Source organism: Acinonyx jubatus, chromosome D2, assembly GCF_027475565.1.
Source record: "Acinonyx jubatus isolate Ajub_Pintada_27869175 chromosome D2, VMU_Ajub_asm_v1.0, whole genome shotgun sequence".
In the NCBI taxonomy this organism is placed as follows: Eukaryota; Metazoa; Chordata; class Mammalia; order Carnivora; family Felidae; genus Acinonyx; species Acinonyx jubatus.
In genome coordinates this window covers 44,823,080-44,843,194 of record NC_069393.1, presented here as the reverse complement: position 1 = coordinate 44,843,194, position 20,115 = coordinate 44,823,080, and the positions used below count along the sequence as shown (strand labels likewise).

Below are 20,115 nucleotides of genomic sequence, written 5' to 3'. Positions count from 1 at the left end.
CTCCCCCTCCCCCTCCCCCCCAAAATCAATGGGGAGTCGAGTGAGGTGGAAAGTTCCAAGCTTCTAATCATGGCTTGGTCTTTCTGGTAACTAGCCCCCATCCTGAAGTTATCCAGAAACCCACCGAGAGCTGCCCCTTTAGAACAAAAGACTATTACTCAAGAAATTCCAAGGGATTTGAGAGCTTTGTGTCAGGAACTGGGGTCAAAGACCAAAAATTAGTATAAAATATTCTCCCAGTCTCTTAAGACTTAAGAAATTACAATGGTAGAAGGAGCTCTGTGCCAGGAAGTGAAGAGAGACCAATATATGTATATGCTACTGTTTTATACCCTGGTTGAGTCAGTAGTTGGGGGTGGGTGGGGGCAATATTGTCACCCTGCCTGTGCTCAGGTTGGCCTCGTCCCTCTTCTGAAAGCACAGCTTGTATGAGGTGCTCTTCACCATAGAACTACTCTGTAGATTCCATCAGTCATTCCCTCCTCTTGCTCCTCAGGCTCAGAGAAAGTAAGTGAACCTACTGTTTCTTGCCCCAGTGTCCTTAGCCCTCCTTGCTGGTTTCTTTAAATGCCACCACCTCTGAAAGCAGGCCTCGCGCAGGCTCTCTTCCATGGCCCAGGTTGAGCCTGTACACCTTTGCTTTCTTGCTTTGTGGACTCTGGTTCACACAGACAAGTTATCCCACTTCTCTCCATCTCATTTTTATCCTTTGTGAGTAGAGGTAATGTCTGTCCACAGAGCTGTGGGGACAGAAGTGCCCGGGATCCACCTCGCAGTAGGGGTCCAGGAATGTTAGCTCCTTCCTAATCAGTCATGGTGCCTCATCTGGACAGTGCACCCCATGAAGAGCAGGGATAAGGGGTCAGTATGAGGATAATCCTAACAGCGGACATTTATGGTGTGATTAACCATGTGTCAGGCAGGATCCTGAGCACCTATATGTTTTATATCACTTAAGCTTGGCCGGAGCCGTGCTCCCTGGGGAGGGAGGGTGCCAAAGGAGAGGTAAAGGAGGCCAAAGGCCAAAGGGCAAAGGCAAAAGCCTACAGCACCCAGTATTCCCAGGTGGTCTCCCATCCAAGTACTAACCAGGCCCAACCCTGCTTAGCTTCCAAGATCAGATGAGATAGGGCACATTCAGGGTGGTATGACCGTAGATGCCATTACAAGCTTATGAGATAATTATTATCATCAACCCTTTTTATAGGTGTGGCACCTGAGGCACGAGAGGAAAGGAATATGCTCGAGGTCTCTCAGGGAGTGAGTGGTAGAGTTGGGATTTGAATCCGCGAGGTGGGACTGTAGAGCAGAAGCTTTCACCATAGGGCTGTACTTCAGAAGGTCCTCCTTGGCAGGAAGCAGGGCCAAGAGGGATTCAGGGCAGGAAGCAGGGCCAAGAGGGACTCATTTCCCATGAGGCTGCAAACCTGTGAGTTAGTTTTTGGTGAGCAGTTGACGGGAGTGATGGTGTTCCAAGGCCACAGCTGACCATGGTACAGGCTATGGAACCTGTGCAAGACAGGCTTTTCTGGGCCACAAGGCCAGTTTTGTGGTAAGGTAACTTTCAGTGGCATAGTGGGGTTTACACTCTTGCTTTGGACTTCACCCTTAGTGGCTGCTTTACTCTTTGGATTTTAAAGTTTGGACAAAACATCTTGCCAGACTCTGTAGGGTGGACTGTCTCTGGAACAATTGGAGTTTCGTCTGTTTTATGCCGGTCTCTTTGGAACCTCCTCTGTTGGACTGATAATTTTCTAGCTTACTTCAGCCTGTTTATTTTCCTATGGTATTAATGGTATTTTCCAATATGGTGAACCAAAAGCAGCTAAGTAAAGGGGACAGACACGACAGAAGTCTGGGAGTACCCGTGGCTCTATCTCCACCTGTGGGTACAGTTCACTAAAAGTTTCTCCCCTACTAAACAGTAGTTCAGTAGGGGCAGGTCCGTATTGTCACTGCTGTCCCCTCAACTTGCACAATGCCTGACACATAATTGGTGCTCAATTAACGTTGTTACATGACTGGATGAATGACCAAACAAATCACACACGATAGTTGTCATAGTATGGAGTTAAATCCCTGGCACGTGGTAGATAATTCTTGTCTTCTGACCTTTCCTCAGGCATTCAATCACTGTTAAGTAGAGCTCCAGTGCAGCTACGCTTGCTAGGGATGATCGGAGTTTCCCCTGAGGTTTTTTCTGTTCAAGAAGCTACTGTATCTCTGGTATCCAACATCGCTTAGCTGGTGTCATGCGTGAAGCTACCAGGAAGTGCCTAGATGGCTTTAGTTCTCAAAATGATATGTGCATCTTGAGTGGAAACATGAGGGAACCTATATTTATTGAGCCCTGCTATGTGCTGGGTATGATTCATACTCACAGTGAGAGGGGATCTCTCATGCCAGTTCTGTGGATTGAGAAACCAAGGCTGGAGAGACCAAGGGACTGGGCCAAGGTCATGTAGGGAAGATCTGATAAAGCTGGAAATGATCCCTGTTGAAGCTGAAATTCATGCTTCTTTTGGTGCGTAATCCTGGTGAGAGCTGAGAGGTGCTATCAGCTTACGTAGGGCAAGTGCCTTCATGCGTTCTTTATTTTTGTGTTCTTTAGGGGCAGGATGCTGGTATGTCTTGTCCTCCACCACCTTCAGAAATCAATGCCAGTGAAATCTACTTTGTGGAACTGGTTAAAGAAGATGGGACACTTGGATTCAGCGTGACTGTAAGAATTATTAGGCAAGCTCGGGAAGTACACGGTTGAAAAGATGTTCATCTGTAGCCTTGGTGGGCATTCCACTCATATAGCAACCTCTGATAATGTGGTCCTGGGTACAAGAAGCACACGAGAAGTGGTGAGCCAAGAAAGTCAGTGGGGCCTCCGTTGGGGTGGGGCTAGGAGTTCAAAGACAAACTGGGAGATGTAGGATGATCAGGCACTCCAAGCAGTGTGGGTGGGATTGGGTGATGGGGTCCTGACTCCGTGGTCATGCTGTACAACCAGGAAGGCGCAGCAGAGTGGGGTTGCAGGGACATAAGCTGAAGGTGAGTGGGGGTGACCCATGGTCATCCAGAGCAGCGTCACGGTGAAGCTTGGTGCTCCCGCTTCCAAGGACAGAACAGAGTCACCTTGGCCAGAGTGGGGTCCAGGGTGATCACTTTGCACTGGCTTCTAAGCTCTATCTGCGGACCCTGGAGGAGGGAAGGGAAAAAAAAAACTGCACAAAAATGATATACTCCCACTGCTGGATACGTGTGTGAAGAAATCAGAAGAAAAGTAAACTTAGATCTTCATCTCGTGACCTGTAGGGATGTTTGCGATCTATTGTTAAGTTAGAAAAACAAAAGTAAGTTATAGAACACTGTGTAGTTAATTCTAAGTTTGTACCTACAAATCAAAATTCAAGCACACAGGATGTGTCAGGCCCGCCTTTGGGCCTGTGGCTGCATCCATGTATGCTGTTTGCTACTTATGGAGAGATGATGTGGCGCGTTGATGTGACTTCAATTTCTGAACACCTGCCATGGGTCAGTCCTGGGCTGGGTGTGGGGCACAGCTCCCTCATGCTGGCTGTGTTGTTATACTCCTTTTGGACATCTAACCTTGCTGCACAGCGAATAATGTAGTCTGGACGAACAAGTGAGTATGTGACGTTGTCACATGGAAATGAGGTATTGGGATAGAGTGTCAGGCAGATGGGGGAATCTCTTAGGGAGGTTGGGGAGGCTCTTTCAGGAGGGGGCAGACAGGTGGTGAATTTTTCATTGTGTTTTCCAGGGTGGCATTAATACAAGCGTGCCCTATGGGGGTATCTACGTGAAATCCATCGTTCCTGGAGGGCCAGCTGCCAAGGAAGGGCAGATCTTGCGGGGTAAGGGACGGAGTATGTTGGGAACTGCATTGAGTCATGTGATGAGCCCTGGCCTGGGGGGTACAGCCTCCAGGCCTTGCCTCACTCCCACCCTAGACTTTGTGCAAATGATGGCCTCTCCAGGTCCTGGTTTCCTCACCTGGGAAAGGGGCTGATGTAACCTGTTCCACCTGCATGATAAGTTAACAAGGGGATCAAATGTTTGTAGTGGCACATTGGGAAGCAAAAGGTGATTTTAAAATATGAGATTTTAAATAAGCCCATTGCTGCTGGCCTTCATGGGAGAAAGTAGTGCTTCCCATGGAGGACAGAGAATGCATTGGTGACCCCACTTTTTCGTATCCAGGGAGGACACCGGCAAGCCTCCTCTCTGGCCTTCCTCACAGTCACTACACTGAAGCAAGGGGGTGACTGTTATTGCTCTCCAAAATGGCCAGTTGAGCTAGAAAGGGAACCTCGGATCTTAGTCACTTCTAATTTCTCTAGAATTCCTGTGTCTCTGGCATCAACCAGGTCTTTCTGACCTGTTTTGAGATAAAAAAACATCCTCGGGATATAAATACAATCCCTAAGTGACTTGAAAATACTTTCAAAAATGGTTTCGGAGGAAAATAGGAGGAAGGATATGGCTCTACAGAGTTGGCTCAACCTCTCTGTGAGCCAATAATAGAAAGATTTTTGTATCATTGATCTATAAAGATGTCCAGAGAGGTGGCTGGCAGCCAGGACCTATCTGGGCTCCTCACAGCTCAGCTTCCTGTCCCTCCTTGAGGCTGCATGGAAGGGTGCTGGGCAGGGGCCTCCCAGAGGAGTGCTTCCTGCAGCCTCGGGAGCTCAGAGACATGACATCTGTCCCCCTCCCAGGTGACCGGCTCCTGCAGGTGGACGGAGTGAGTCTGTGTGGCCTCACCCACAAGCAGGCTGTGCAGTGCCTCAAGGGTTCTGGGCAGGTGAGTGCACCATTATTGGGAGCTGTTCTTCTTCCTTCCAGAGCTTTCCTGGACAACATCAGAAGCTGCAGTTGCTTCTGGGTGGGAGGTGGACAGGCAGGAAACCAAACAAGACTTTCTTCTTTGTCTTTTTGTTCTCTTTCACTTCTTCACTTTTCTATGGTGATGTGAAAGCCAGGAGGAAGCAGAAAGATTTCCCAAGCGGAATACCTCACCCCTGCAAAGACCCTTGAAAAACTTGCTTTTCCCTTGCTGAGATTCTAGAATCAGAGAGCTTAACAGAGCTGATGTGCTGAAGCGACTTCTTGCGCCTCGCTCTGGCTGCCCTCTCACACTCTCCGCTCCAGCCTGAGCTGACCAGTGCTTCCATCGGCTCTCAGGACCTGTTACCAGCTGGCCTTTGCACTTGTAGGCACCCTCTTCCCAGTTCATGCTGTTCCCATCACCCTGGGTAAATTCAGGCCACATTGTCCTGGGATTCTTTTCCCAGTGAAGTAGAAATTCAAGACACCCTGAGCCGAAGGCATGAAGCCATTATTCTATGCAGCGCCCAAACAGCATGTGGATGTTACCATGCTGTGTTCAGTTCTCGTCCTGAAGGTGGGAGCCTTTACATGTCTCAGTGTGTAAGCCACAGAGCTGGCGTTGCCCTCTAAGTAACTGGGGAGTTGGCAGAGGGAGGAAGGACTCCTGTGGCCCTTCTGGCAAACTGAGGGAGCAGAAGGGCCCTTGCTTGCTTCCTTTCCCAAAGCAGTCTTCTGGTTTGTAGTGCAATTAACTTATGCTGGTGATCTTGGTTGACCTAACTTGAGAACAGAGTCATAATTTATTAGTACTCTCTGTTAGACTTTTTCTAATGAACGTGATTAGAAAAGGTACTTCTTGCTTGCTGCTGGCATCTTGCTGGCAGTGGTAACAGGTAGGAATTGTCACTCTGGGATCACGGGCTTGGTGCTGAATGACAATGGCAGCAGAAGGAATGTTAGCAGGGCCAAGGCCCCTGAATGGAAGCTTGGCATTTCTAAAAAGCTTCCAGGTGATGTCCAGCCACTGGTTCCTGAAATATGCTTTGTGTAACAAGAGTAAAGAGTGTGTCGGGAGGAAGGATGGGAAATCAAACCAGAAAGAAAAGGGAAGCCAGATTGGCAGATGTTGAGGATACCCTGCTAGGGGTTTGGACTCTAGGTGATGGGAATCATTGGAAACTTTTTTTTTTAATATGAAATTTATTGTCAAATTTGTTTCCATACAACACCCAGTGCTCATCCCAACAGGTGCCCTCTTCAATACCCATCACCCACCCTCCCCTCCCTCCCACCCCCCATCAGCCGTCAGTTTGTTCTCAGTTTTTAAGAGTCTCTTATGGTTTGGCTCCCTTCCTCTCTAACCTTTTTTTTTTTTCCTTCCCCTCCCCCATAGTCTTCTGTTAGTGAAAACATATGATATCCGTCTTTCTCTGTATAACTTATTTCACTTAGCATAACACTCTCCAGTTCCATGCACGTTGCTACAAAAGGCCATATTTCATTCTATCTCATTACCAGGTAATATTCCATTGTGTATATAAACCACAATTTCTTTATCCATTCATCAGTTGATGGACATTTAGGCTCTTTCCATAATTTGGCTATTGTTGAGAGTGCTGCTATAAACATTGGGGTACAAGTGCCCTTATGCATCAGCACTCCTGTATCTCTTGGGTAAATTCCTAGCAGTGCTATTGCTGGGTCATAGGGTAGATCTATTTTTCATTTTTTGAGGAACCTCCACACTGTTTTCCAGAGCGGCTGCACCAGTTTTCATTCCCACCAACAATGCAAAAGAGATCCTCTTTTTCCGCATCCTTGCCAACATCTGTTGTTGCCTGAGTTGTTAATGTTAGCCGTTCTGACAGGTGTAAGGTGGTATCTCATTGTGGTTTTGATTTGTATTTCCCTGATGAGGTGTGATGTTGAGCATCTTTTCATGTGCCTGTTGGCCATCTGGATGTCTTCTTTAGAGAAGTGTCTATTCATCTTTTCTGCCCATTTCTTCACTGGATTATTTGTTTTTTGGGTGTGGAGTTTGGTGAGTTCTTTATAGATTTTGGATACTAGCCCTTTATCCGATATGTCATTTTCAAATATCTTTTGATCAAGAGTGTTGCACGCTGCTGGTGGGAATGCAAACTGGTGCAGCCACTCTGGAAAACAGCATGGAGGTTCCTCAAAAAACTAAAAATAGAACTACCCTACCACCCAGCAATTGGACTACTAGGTATTTATCCAAGGGATACAGGTGTGCTGTTTTGAAGGGGCACATGCACCCCAATGTTTATAGCAGTGCTATCCACAATAGCCAAAGTATGGAAAGAGTCCAAATGTCCATCGATGGATGAATGGATAAAGAAGATGTGGTATATCTATACAATGGAGTATTACGGGGCAATCAAAAAGCATGAAATCTTGCCATTTGCAACCAAGTGGTTGGAACTGGAGGGTCTTATGCTAAGCAAAATTAGTCAGTCAGAGAAAGATAAATATCATATGACTTTACTCATATGAGGAATTTAATATATAAAACAGATGAACATAAGGGAAGGGAAGTAAAAATAATATAAAAACAGGGAGGGGGACAAAACATAAGAGACTCTTAAATATAGAGAACAAACTGAGGGTTGCTGGAGGGGTTGTGAGAGGGGAGTTGGGCTAAATGGCGAAGGGGCATTAAGGAATCTGCTCCTGAAATCATTGTTGCACTATATGCTAACTAACTTGGGTGTAAGTTAAAAAAAAAAGTGTTACATGTTCAGTTTGTGTTTTAGATCAATCCATGGGTAGCCAAGGGCAGAATGGACTGAGGAGGAGAAGATAGGGTCCAGGAAGCCAAGTTAGCTGGAGCTTTGCCACAGTCCAGCTGGGCATTGGCAATAGGGGAGGAAGTGGGGGAGGGGGAGCCCTGGGGGGAGATGTTTCTGATGGTGAACAGGCAAGTCTTAGAAAGCAGATGAACATTTGGAGGGCGGAAGGGGGCAAGCTGGATCACTGCAAGTGTGGCCTCTAGGAAATTAATTGAGGGATGGTTCCATGTTCTGAGAAAGCAGGTGCAGGAGGAGGAATGTTTTAGGCAGTATGGGGAGAGGGTAGTGAGGATGTGAGAGAGGAAGAAGATGAATGTGGCCTTGAATGCACAGAAATGGAGGTACATGTGTTACCTCCAGGAACATTTGTCTAACAGGCACTGGAAAATATGGCTCTGGATCCTAACAAGGAGGCTAGATTGAAGATTTTCATTTGAGATTCAAATGAAGCAGCTGGTGGAAGTATCAGAAAATTAAGAAGCAATTGCAGGGCGAAGGGAGAGCCTCCTGGTGGCTATATGAAGTGTAAACTGAGCTTCTCCACCCATCTTCTAGGTTGCAAGACTGGTCTTAGAGAGAAGAGGCCCCAGGACCACACAGCAGTGTCCTTCTGTTAATGGCAGGATGGCAGACGGATGCACGGCTGTTTCCTTGGCAACAGCCTTGCCCGGCAGGCCTGCGAGCTGTGTCTCAGCGACAGATGGTGAGAGAAGAGAGAATTGAGTGTTACTATTGTTATGTCATCCTGTGCTGCCTTTGAATTCTCTACTCAAAAGACAGAGCAGGAAGGCTTCCTCTGGGTTCTCAAAGGACAGTGAGCACGATGTGGCTGGCTTTCGGATGCAGTGGAAGCCAATCTGATGGAATATGTTTCTGGGAAAAAAAAATACATTGTCCCCAAACAATTGCTAGGCATAATTCTCCCCAAGTTTTCCGAGGTTTCTTGATCAGCTGCCCGAATGCTTGTGTGTAAATATGTAGGAATGAAATTGGAATGAAAGGGTCATGCATTTCCTGACCAGATCTCCACATTCCAGCCAAGATATTTGTAACAAAAGATCTGGGGAATGATGAGGCAGGCTGGGAGAGGAAGGTGCTCAGAAATCTAACCTTACTATTAGCATCATTTAAAACCGTAAACCTCCATAGGTTTGCAGGGACATCATTTGCATATCTTCTGAGAGGTGGCCTCTTTGCACTTCCCTGGTGACTTTGTTTCCTGCTAGGAAAACATGTATTTCTTTTGTATTTCATGATTTGGAGCTTAGCCATTTTTCAATCCCTTTACAGAGATTTTCCTGAAGGTGTAAGTCAGGTTGAATATAAGGTAGCCATAGTGAGTGATGGGGTTGGGTGGAGGGGGACACGTGTGCATAAGATGAGTCTGTTTCCTTTTTCATTGCTCCTCTGCTCACTCAAATGAGGCCCTTTGACAAACTGACTATCAGATGAGGGGAGGGGCCTAATGGCAGTGATGGTGAAGTTGGTCGCACAATACACCTGAACCTAAAAGCATTAGATGCTTTCATTCTTGCCCCAAATTAAGGTTTACCAGCCAGTGCTCTGTCCTATTGATCGATTGCCAACTGAGTTGAAGGCAGACCAGGAGAGACCCAGAGACCTCTTTTGCTGTTAGACGATGGAGGTTCCTGAGGCTGTGTCCCTCTTTGGTGCCCAGAGGTAGCTGTTTTGTCTTATGGTCCATCCACATGGCTGCACAAAACAGCAGCTAAAAAATTTCCACAGAGTTTACCATAATTTTCTCCATGGTCTAGTGATCAAAATTTTGTTTCAAGTGTGCTAAAAGTGATTGAGGTTCTGAAAGAGTGGTAGGAATATATATGATATATGTTTTACTAAACGATATGGGCATATTATGTCTGTCTATAAACTATATCTTTACATATAAACTTTGCCGATTATCTAGAATTGCTTTGTCCAATATGGTAGCTACTTGCCACGTGTGGCTATTGAGTACTTGAAATATAGCCAATCCAAATTGATAAAATACATATTCAATTTTTGAAGACTTAGTTCATAAGAAGGATGCAAAATCTCTCACTAATATTTTTTCATATTGATTACATGTTGAAATGGTAATATTGTAGATATATTGGGTTAAGTATACTATATGATTAAGTTTATTTTTACCTATTTCTTCTTACTTTTTTTTAAGCTTATTTATTTTGAGAAAGAGAGGGAGAGCGAGTGTAAGTGGGAGAGGGGCAAAGAGAGGTGGGGGAGGGACAGCGAGAGAAAGGGAAACAGAGAATCCTAAGCAGGCTCTGCATTGTTAGTGTGGGGCTCAAACTCACGAACTGTAAGATTATGACCTGACCTGAAATCAAGAGTCGGACACTTAAGGGCCTGAGCCACTCAGGTGCCCCATCTTACTTTTTAAAATGTAGCTGTTCGAGAACTGAAATTACATACATGGTTCGTCATTTGCATTTGCACTTCACCTTGTTTCCATTGGACAGCACTGATCTAATGGATCTAAGTGTAACGGACTCTGTCATAAAAATTAGCAAAATGAAACCTTTTTGTGTAAAGCAGAAATAATTCTTGCCTGCTCGACAGTTTGCATTTTAAGGCTGGTCAGTTTCGTTCGTAATCTGCTGTCAGATTTACCTTGTTCACATCCCACAATACAGGTCCTAAGTTTGAAGTCACTCTGAAAAAGAATGCCAGTGGCTTGGGATTCAGCTTCATGCAGATGGAGAGAGAGAGCTGCAGCCATCTCAAGAATGATCTGGTGAGAATTAAGAGGCTTTTCCCAGGGCAGCCGGCTGAGGAGAACGGGGCCATTGCAGTTGGTGACATTATCCTGGCCGTGAATGGAAGGCCCACAGAAGGCCTCGTCTTCCAGGTAGGAGACCATTTGGCCCTGTGTGCACACTGACCCCTCCCATGTTTCTTTCAGGCCCACCTAACATAAGGAATACCCTGGGCTCTCGAAAGTCACACCAGGGGCCTGGATCAGATAAACAGAGCAATTGGTGGAACATTCTTACATTTAATTTTCTGTCTCAGTTCTTAAATATCTGACCTTGAGTAAGCCTTGCTTTTAATTAGGTTTATAATGGAAGTGAAGATAAAACCCTGGCTCTGTGCTGGCTAAAGCACACCTAAAATTCCAGAAGGGGGATATATGGGCTGAAGAGATTACAGTAGGTCCTTTTCTGCCCTTCCTCACATTTCTCTTTTAAATTTACAGTTTTTGATGTGTCGTGTTGTACTGGTTGTCCTGTATGTGATCAAAAATGTAATTAAAAGAAGAGAGAGAGTGAAAAATGGACACTTCTCTTAATCTCAATGAAATATTATGCATATGCACAAAATCTCAATGAAGTATTATGCATATCAGTCAGGGTCCTGGCCGGAAATTGAGTCACTTGAGGAGAGTTTAATAAAGGTGTGAGCTGGTTGTTAAGAAGCTCAAGGGAGAGTATAGAGCCCTGGGGCTGGGAACAATGGGTGCAGTTTCCCCGTCCACCCCTCTCAAGTCCAAAGGCATATGGGAAGGAGCAATTATACAACCCGGGAAACTGAGAGAGCTGGTGAAGTGGACGTGGTGACCATGAGCTGTGATATTAGGTGGCAGACCCAGCCATTCTGCACAACCCCATGGGGAGGAAGACAGAAAAACAGACATCCACCTCCCTTCTCTTCTGCCGCTGATCCTGCCCATGCTCCCATTGGCTGAGCCCAACAGGAAGTACCTCCCTCTCCTCATGTCTCTGATCCCCGCCCATGCTCCCATTGGCTGAGCCCAGCAGGAATCGTGGCTGCAGTCTGCACAGGCCCACCTCCAGAGCACAGAGCAAGGTGGATTAGTCACTCTGGACCGGGTTGTGAGAGGTGGGGAATCCTCGGGACAGCGTATGTTTGGGTGGTGATACCTTCACCTATCTAGTGTGGGAGCCAACTGTTTTGAGAGAACCAGTGCTGGGTCAGCAGCTCTCTGAGGAACTAAAGACACAGAGGCGGGCCATACACGTGGTCTCAGAGCTCGCAGTGGGGTGGACAAACAAGAAAACAGACCCGACTGTGGAAAACAAGTGTCATGAGAGACAAAGCTGCTTGCCCCGGGGAACCGGGGAGGGAAGAAACACATTCTGTGGAAGTCCACTGTCGCCAAGGGGGGGGGGGGGGGGGCGGGTATTATGTGGCGTCCAGATTAGCGGTTCTCCAGTGGGGATGATACTACCTTTCAGGGGACATTTGGCAAAAAATTCACGTATGTTTGTGGTTGTCACAACTGGCGGGTGCCCACTGGCATCTAGTGGGCAGGGACCAGAGATGCTGCTCAACATCCTACCATAACAGGACAGCCCCACAGCAGAGTTATCCAGACTAAGATGTCAGTAATGCCGAGAGGCCGAGAAATCCTGGCCTAGATAAGAAACAGGAGCTGTCAAGGCACCCTGGGCTCTGAGAGAGTGGGTTGGAGGGAGAGGCTCGGCACGGTGGGAGCTTAGGGTATGGGAGCAGAGGGGACAGGTGGGAAAGAGAGAGTGGGGGCGAGAGGCAGGTGAGAACCGGTCCTGCGTACTGGGCTGCAGAGCTTGTTGAGTGTGAGGTGAGCCAGAGGGGGAGCTCAGCAGGAGAAGGACCTGGTTATATCTGTGTTTGGAAAGAGCTCTCTTGAATAATGTGGAGGAAGGGAGGTGGGTGACGCTGGAGGAGGCAGGGAGCAGAGAAGAAGGCACTGCAATTTCACAGGTGAGAGGTTCCGAACGCCGAGCTGAGCAGTGGAGCAAAGCTCGGGGCCAAGGGGCAAGCTTTAGAGATTGGGGTGGCGGAGCACACATGACTGATGGCCCCTGAGATGAGGGGGTGCTGAGAGGAAAGGGAGGTTGAAGTGATGAATAGCTATTTGCTTGAGTCATTCTCTCAGTGAAGAAAAGGCATCAGTATTGGCAGGTGGTGCCGTGAAAAGACCCTGGGCAGACCCTGGCCACTTCTAGCCCAGCACATCTGCATTGCCTGCATGGGAACTTCAGGCCCGTGGCTTTGGCTTCTCTCCCTTCAGGAAGTCAGGCCCAGAGCAGTGTTCTCCAGAATTCTCTGGAGGCGAGAAACAGATCAAGGGGATGGTGCCAGAGAGATAGTGGGGAGCCCAAAGGAGGAGCTGTCACAGCCATGCCACTCCCACATCTAACCACAGAGTTTGGTTTCTCGTAGGAGGTGCTCCATTTACTGCGAGGGGCATCACAGGAAGTCACGCTCCTACTTTGCCGACCCCCTCCAGGTGCACTGCCTGAGATAGACCAGGGATGGCAGGTAAGATGGGGTGGTACCCGCTGGTGCCTTCAAGCACCCCTTTTCTTGTCTGGTGGGTCCTGAGAAACCCCACTTTGTTTTAGGTAGGGTTCAATGCCATTTTCTTCCACTGGGGCAGGAAAATAGCTGGCCTCCAAACGTCAGTCTGTGAGAAGTTCATGAGATTCTATCTCTCTCTTCTCCTTGCCCTCCCTACTCTGCCTCTCCAATGTTTGGGTCTTCCTGTAGAGAAGTAACATGTTTAGATCTTGTCTGTGAATCTTCTGGAGCCAGGGCCTCTGGCAGCCCAAGCCTCAGAGAGGGGAAACCAGGATCAAGGGGAATCCATACAAAACCAGAATGAGGGAAGGTAAGAATTTCCATTGTGAGGAATGAAATGGAGAACAGGATGTATGTCCACCCTCCTAAAGCATGAATTAGACATGTATGGTCTAGTGCAAAGAAGAGGCATTGAAATCAGGAAAACTCAGAATTTTTGCTTTGATACCTATATTAGGTTCTCCAGAGAAATAGAATCTACGGGGTGTGTATGTGTGTGGGTATATGGGTAGTTGGAGGTGGGGGGCAGTTAGGGCATGGGCTCACGTGGTTGTGGGGGCTGCAGTCTAAATTCTGAAGAATAGGCTGGTAACCTAGGGAGGAGTTGATGTTGCAGTGTGCATCCCAAGGCAAACTGGAGGCAGAATTCCTTCTTTCTTGGGGATGTCAGTTGTTTTTTCCTAAGGCCCTCAACTGATTGAATGAGGCTGACCCACATCGTGGAGGGTAATCTGCTTTACTCAAAATCTGCTGACTTAAATGCAAATCTCATCTAAAAAATGCCTTCCCAGGAACATCCAGACTCCTGTTTGACCACGTGCCTTGGTTCTGTGGCCTAGCCAAGTTGACAGATAAAATTGATCGCAATGCCACTTGTGCGGTCCCCGGGACACAGACTCTGCAGCAGAGATTTGAGTGCAGGAGGTTTATGGAGCCAGCTCTTGGGGACACCCCTGTGAGGGTGAGGGAGGCAGGGTTGGACAGTCAGGGAAGTTACTGTGTGCAGCTGCAACGGGGGCCTGTGTTCATGCCACAGGGAGCTTTGGAGCTGGGATGGCCCCTCTGAGCCGTCTTGAATTAGGGCAAGAGAACCTGTGCCTTTGCATTTTGTATCAACCAGCGCTGGAGTGGGGCTGCCCCAGAGGGGACCTGACTTTGGCTGAGACAGCTCCCTTGAGTTGAGCATGATTCCTGCGGAAAGGCTAGCTGTGAGCTGTCAGTACCCAGCATTCCCAGCAGCTGGAAGATGAGGGATTCGTCCTGGGGAGGGATCTGTGTGGGTACCCTGCAATCACCTGCACCTGTTCTGCCACTCACTGGCTGCATGGACCTTGGGACAATTGCCTGACTTCTCTAGGTCTCATGAGTCATCATTTATAAGATGTGGATAAAATCGGTCCCTTATCACTGGGGTGACAGTCACTAGAGATATCACAGGGGATTTTGTGACCCAGATCCTTTTGATTCTTGGACTCCAAGAGGTCATTTGATATAGACTTTGGTGTATAAAATTGCCAAGGAAAGGAAATCAGAAAGCTGCCAGCTTGGAAAAGAAGGTAGGTATAGCAGTTGTGTTGAGCAACTGACCAGGGTGCGAAGGTCAAGCTTCACATGCACAAAGATCAGGCCACAGGGTTTGTGTCTTGTGTTTTTGCTGAGGTATCTGGGAAATGCCAGGAAAAAATGGTCCTTCTGTTCTGGAGAATAGATCCACCTAGGAGGACCCAGAAAAGTCCCCTGTGAGGGCTTGGAGTGAGGTGTGGTAGGCATGCTTTCTTTCTCTTCAGACTGGAAGGCCAAGTGGAAGAGGAATTTTCATTCATTCATGTGGCTTCAGAGGTCAGATAGAAGACCAATGAAGGGAGCATTTAGTTCATAACTAGAATAAAGTAATCATGGAAAGGAGGCAGTCATACAAAATCTAGAGTAAAGTCAATCCAAGCAGAAGTGATAGCAGGTGTGAGGGAATGAACCTGGATGTTTGAGGGACAAAAAGTAACAGGTGTGCCTGGACTGCAGTTAATGGAGGGGAATGTGGAAGGGGAGAAGCTATAGCGGGAGTCAGGGGCCACATCGTGTAGGGACTTATAGGTCTTGGCCATGTGCGGATTGCATCTTGGCTGCGATGGGAGGCCACGGGGCTGGAAGTGGATTGAGGGTGAAGGGCTAGGCAGGAGCATACCCTCGTCTGGTCTATACTTTAGAAAGACCACTGAGCTGGAGATGGACTGGAGCACAGAAGCCCTCATTCAAGTAAGATACTGCATGCAGCTTGGAATCAGGTTGCAGGCAAATAGTTGATAATAAGTAGTCAGATGTAGGATACATCTGGGGGGTAGAGCCCAAAGGATTACTTTTGGCTTAGATGTGGTCAGATGGAAAGAGAGCAAAGTTTGCCTTGGACAACTGGTTGAATGACGATACTACTTGCCGAGACGGAATGTATTTACAGAATGCAGCTTAAAGTACGTGGCAGAGAAGTGGTAGTTCTTAGTAGCATCTAGAACTGAAATGCCATAGAACAGTCAGGGGGAGATGTCAATTAGGCATTTGTTTATGGAGACCTGGCATGAGGTCAGGGCTGGAAAAGGTAGATTTGGGAATTGTCAGCAAGTAATGTTATTTGAAGCCATGACGTGGGTGAGATCACCTTGGGAAAGAGTGCAGAGAAGTAAGCCATGGGATCTGCCCAAACACTGAAAGGTCCAATTCAAAGAAATGAGACAGCAGGGGCGCCTGGGTGGATCAGTCGGTTAAACGTCCAACTCTTGGTTTCAGCTCAGGTCATGATGTCACAGTTTGTGAGTTTGAGCCCTGCACTGGGCTCCACACTGATGATGTGGACACTGCTTGGAATTCTCTGTCTCCTTCTCTCTCTGCCCTTTCCCCACCCGCACTTTCTCTCAAACTAAATAAACTTAAAAAAAAAAAAAAAAAGAAATGAGACAGCAGAAGAGTAGGGGCCTGGGAGTGGTGGGAAAACCAGCAAGGGCAGAGTTCAAAGGAAACTCAAGTAGAGTAAGTGAGTAAAGGATGCTCTCAAAGACAGAGAAACCAGTTATGTTGCCAGGAGACAGAGTGAGGTGAAGACAGAGAATTGTCCTTTGGCTTTAGAAGACATAGGTCACTGGAGACCCTGATCAGAGCTCCTTTAGTTGAATGATGTAGGCAGAGGCCTGGGTGGAGTGGGTGCAAGGAGAAGTGGGGAGACACTGACAGAAATAGTGAGTACAGGCACGCATTTGAAGAACAGAGAAATGAATGGCTTGGTGCTTGGAGGAGGTTGGGACAGGGATGCAGGCTGGTCGACTGATTGCTGTGGGGAGGTGAAGGATTCTTATCTGAATGTGCCCATTTTCACTGTCAAGTAAGAGGCAAGGTCAGGGGGATGGTTGAGGAGAGAGATGAGAAATAGAGTAGAGGGAGAGAGAATAGGAGAGAACAGGAAACTGACTTCACAAAGGAAGTGGAGAACGATTATCTAAAAGTCTTGAGTGCCTACTTGACATCTGTGCCCATACGCTTGGCATTAGTCAGTGGCTCAGAAGCAGGCATAAAGCCCACATAGAATGTCACTAGGAATTGGAATTACAATATGGCAGCTGCATATGACACTGAATCGAGGCAAAATGGAGGCACATAACACAGAATGGGAACTCGGGGTTTTCTTTATTTTTAAGGGAGTGTTTATGGGATAGAACCATGGAATCTTAGCAGAGGAAGAGGGTGGAGTTAGTAGGGAAGTGGTGGTGGTAACGTACCATGGACTGGAAGCCTTGAAGAGGGTGAAGCGTCGCTATAGAGTGAGTACTGGGGATGATGAGTTGGCGGGAGAGGAATGGTTGAAAATGAGATTTTGGAGGTCTCATTACAAGAGAAAATATAAATGCTCTTACTATTTATTTCTTATCTCATCCACTTCACATTTTAATTTTTGGTATATCCCTTATAATTTACATTGTATATCAGTAGACTAATAAGAATTCGTGGTTTATAATTAAATAAAAGTGTAGCTTTGGAAACATAGCCCCCTCTCGTTTGGAGGAGTGGGCAATCGGCAAGGCGAGGAGATATCCAGTGTCGGGGGCAGAGTAATAGTATGTGTGTTACAGGTGAGGGCAGGGATGGGAGCTCAGCCCTGTCTGGCTCTAAAGTCTGTGTTCTCTGTCACATCAGGAGTGTAGGTCATGGGACAGAAGTGCTAAAAGATAATTTTCAGGAAAAGGTAAAATCATGACTCTCACATAGATGTAGAAATGAATATATGTTAAAGATTTTATCTAACCCATTCAGTGAAGGAACCAGGTAGATGTTAAAACTGGTTCGAAAGAGATTTCAGAGGAAAACAAATTTGTTTATACAGAGTTATGAAATAGCTCAAAGTGGAAAATACAGTACAGTCAGATAACCCAGAAAGTTGTGCTGTAAACAATGCATAGTTTCCATCGACGTCTAGATTTTTTTCTCCAATAGAAAGTTGAATGGTGTTAACGTGCACAGTGTGTCATCAAAATCAGAACCTAAAAGGCCCAACAGGGATGTAAACAGTTGAGAGCAATCAAGTAATGTTTGGAGAAGTGAGGGGGACACCTAGGGAAGGGAATCAGGATGGGAAGGGAGATGAGGCTGTGAAAAGGAGCCATCATGGATGAGGACAGATAAAGACAAGAGTTTACAAAACTCATTTCTTATTGGAAAGTGAGAGAAAGAGTCAGTGTTACTTCTGCTTCCATGTTTTTTTGAAGTTTTTAAATTATTAAAAATAATGTTTACATTTATCAAGAGCTTCCAATGCCTGAACCTAAGGGGTTTAGAGATGGTTACTTGGGTCATCTCGGGCCCAGTGGGAGCTGGGGTCCTGACAGCGGGAGACTGACCCCAGAGTCCATCTTTTAACTGCTTTGCCCTACAATCACACACACAAAAAAAGGTTATTTTTAAAAGAAGCACTTTTTAGACTTTGCTTAGTGTGTACCATTGATCCAATAACCCTTAGCATTTCTTTTAATAGACACCCGTGCTCTCAGCAGACAAAGAATTCACCAGGGCAACTTGCACTGACTCTGAGCAGAGCCCGAGTCTGGATCAAGAGGACAGCCGGAGGGACAGTGCCTCCCCAGACACAGGGGAAAGCTTGGGTCCCGGGCCCGAGTCTTTCCAAAAGGCCACTGGCAAGGCACAATGGGACCAGGACATAGAGAGACCCTGGGCCACTTCCTCGATGCGTCCTCAGGATTCCCCCCCTCATTTATGCAGACTTCAGCAAGAAATGGATGCATCCACATTGGCCACCTCTTTGGAAAGGGATATGAGGCAAAACTGCTATTCGGTTTGTGATATCAGGGGACTTGAAAGGTAAGAATCACTACGTTCGCAGACACTTTGTAAATGGTATGCATTTCATTGCTAGAAATTGCAATCAGTTAATAACTGTGTTCAGATGCTTACTGGGCCCAGGACTCTGCTAGGCCTTTGGAGGGGAGGTGGGGAAAAAAAGAAGCATAAGGTTTGGAGTGGCTGCAACCACAGTTTGTGAGCTTTTGGGAAAGCTACCCTCACCCCATGGTCCCCTAGTACCCTTGGAGCCTGAGGATGGCAGGCCTCTGTTTTTTCCCAGCACACAAACCTTTGTGCTGCATTCTGCATGGATTTTTAAAGCATTGTGGTTAAGAAAGAAGGTCCCTGGTATGCATCACCATTTTTTATTGCTAATGTTACACTTTACAGTCAATACCAGCTTAAAAAAAATCTATGTCTTCAAACACCAGACTGAAACGTTCATTTTCATAGCCCCTTTTAAAAAGTTTGTTTATTTATTTTGAGAGGTGGGGGCAGGAGGGGCAGAGAGAGAGGGAGGGAGAGACTCCCAAGTAGGCTCTGCACCTTCAGCGTAGAGCCCGATGAGGGGCTCGAACCCACGAACCGTGAGAGTCAAGAGTCGATGCTTAACCAACTGGGCCACCCAGGTGCCCCATTAATAGCCATTTTAACTCAGGCTTCATTTTGTGCCCATCCCCCACAAGTATTTCCAGTTTTCCATACTGTTCTGCTGAAAAACATTCTCTTTGATTCAATTTGACGGTATTTATCATGTAGAGTCAAGGTGCAGGGGAACCCGTTAGGAGCAGAGAGAAGGTACAAATACTAAGGAAGGGTGAGATACTACTGCGAGGCACGTGCTAGCTAGATACACAGGCACAAAGCAGGCAAATAATGAGGAACAATGGGTTGTGTTTGATGCTGTATAAACCCACTGCTATGAAATGGCTCTTTTTTGTTGCTCATCCTGGAAGACTAACTAGGGCAGATCTGTAGGGACTGATAGGTGACATGACGTCTGAGGCAGCAGGTGTAATGAATGCAGTTAGGCAGGGCGAGATCTGTGACTAACAGGTGCCAGGCATGTGTTCCCTAAAAGCATCCAGACACAATTTTTATAAGTATACTGCACCCGCCAAACAAAAACTAGTGTGCCAAGTAGAACAGAGTAGGCAAGCACGATTCACCGGTAGAATTCATTTTCATTGTCTGAAAATGCATACATACAAGTGTATTTATAGCTTCTTACAATTGCATTCTAGGCAGTAATAGATACACTTGATCACATGATAAAGGAAATAATCTACAGAGGTTTATCCAAGGACAACTATTAGTGTTATCTTATAGGAAATATAGAAGGAACTGTACTTCCTTATAGGCATGAAGCTCCTCTTTTGGATTTTTAAAAGTTTTGCTGCCAGAGAGTTCAGGGTGATGGATGGAAATGACGAGCATTGGATTATAAAGTGACTGTGGGTTTAGGTACAATACTGGAGTCTAACTTGCCATGTGCTTGTAATCTGATATAGTTATCAGCTATTAATAATTGGCTTGTTTGTTTTTACTAATTGTTAGTTTGGTCACTGTTTCATTCATGGAGTCACAGAATCTGGGGGTTGTTCGATAAAAAATGATCTAATCCAACCTCATATCCTGTCGTGAAATCTGTTGTGTAATATCCCCGCAGTAGGGGGCCTGCTTTGCTTGAATACCTCCAGGGATGCAGAACTTGCTACCTCTTTTTTTTTTTTAAGGTTTATTCATTTTTTAGGGACAGAGACAGAGCATGAGTGGGGGAGGGGTAGAGAGAGAG

General features: G+C 46.6%; 1 protein-coding gene and 1 non-coding gene across 2 annotated transcripts in view; one reads left to right on the top strand and one right to left on the bottom strand.

Moving 5' to 3' along the window:
- The window catches only part of FRMPD2 (FERM and PDZ domain containing 2), an 81,908-nt gene that overhangs the window by 58,195 nt on the left and 3,598 nt on the right, over positions 1-20,115 (top strand). Inside the window, 7 exon segments of the mRNA XM_027062508.2 lie at positions 2,612-2,722; positions 3,776-3,869; positions 4,734-4,819; positions 8,214-8,361; positions 10,313-10,527; positions 12,846-12,944; positions 17,995-18,338. Coding sequence (XP_026918309.2) covers positions 2,612-2,722; positions 3,776-3,869; positions 4,734-4,819; positions 8,214-8,361; positions 10,313-10,527; positions 12,846-12,944; positions 17,995-18,338 — 1,097 coding nt within the window.
- LOC113600390 (5S ribosomal RNA) lies at positions 1,041-1,159 on the bottom strand. The gene has a single exon (XR_003421394.1). It is a non-coding gene; the product is annotated as a 5S ribosomal RNA (ribosomal RNA).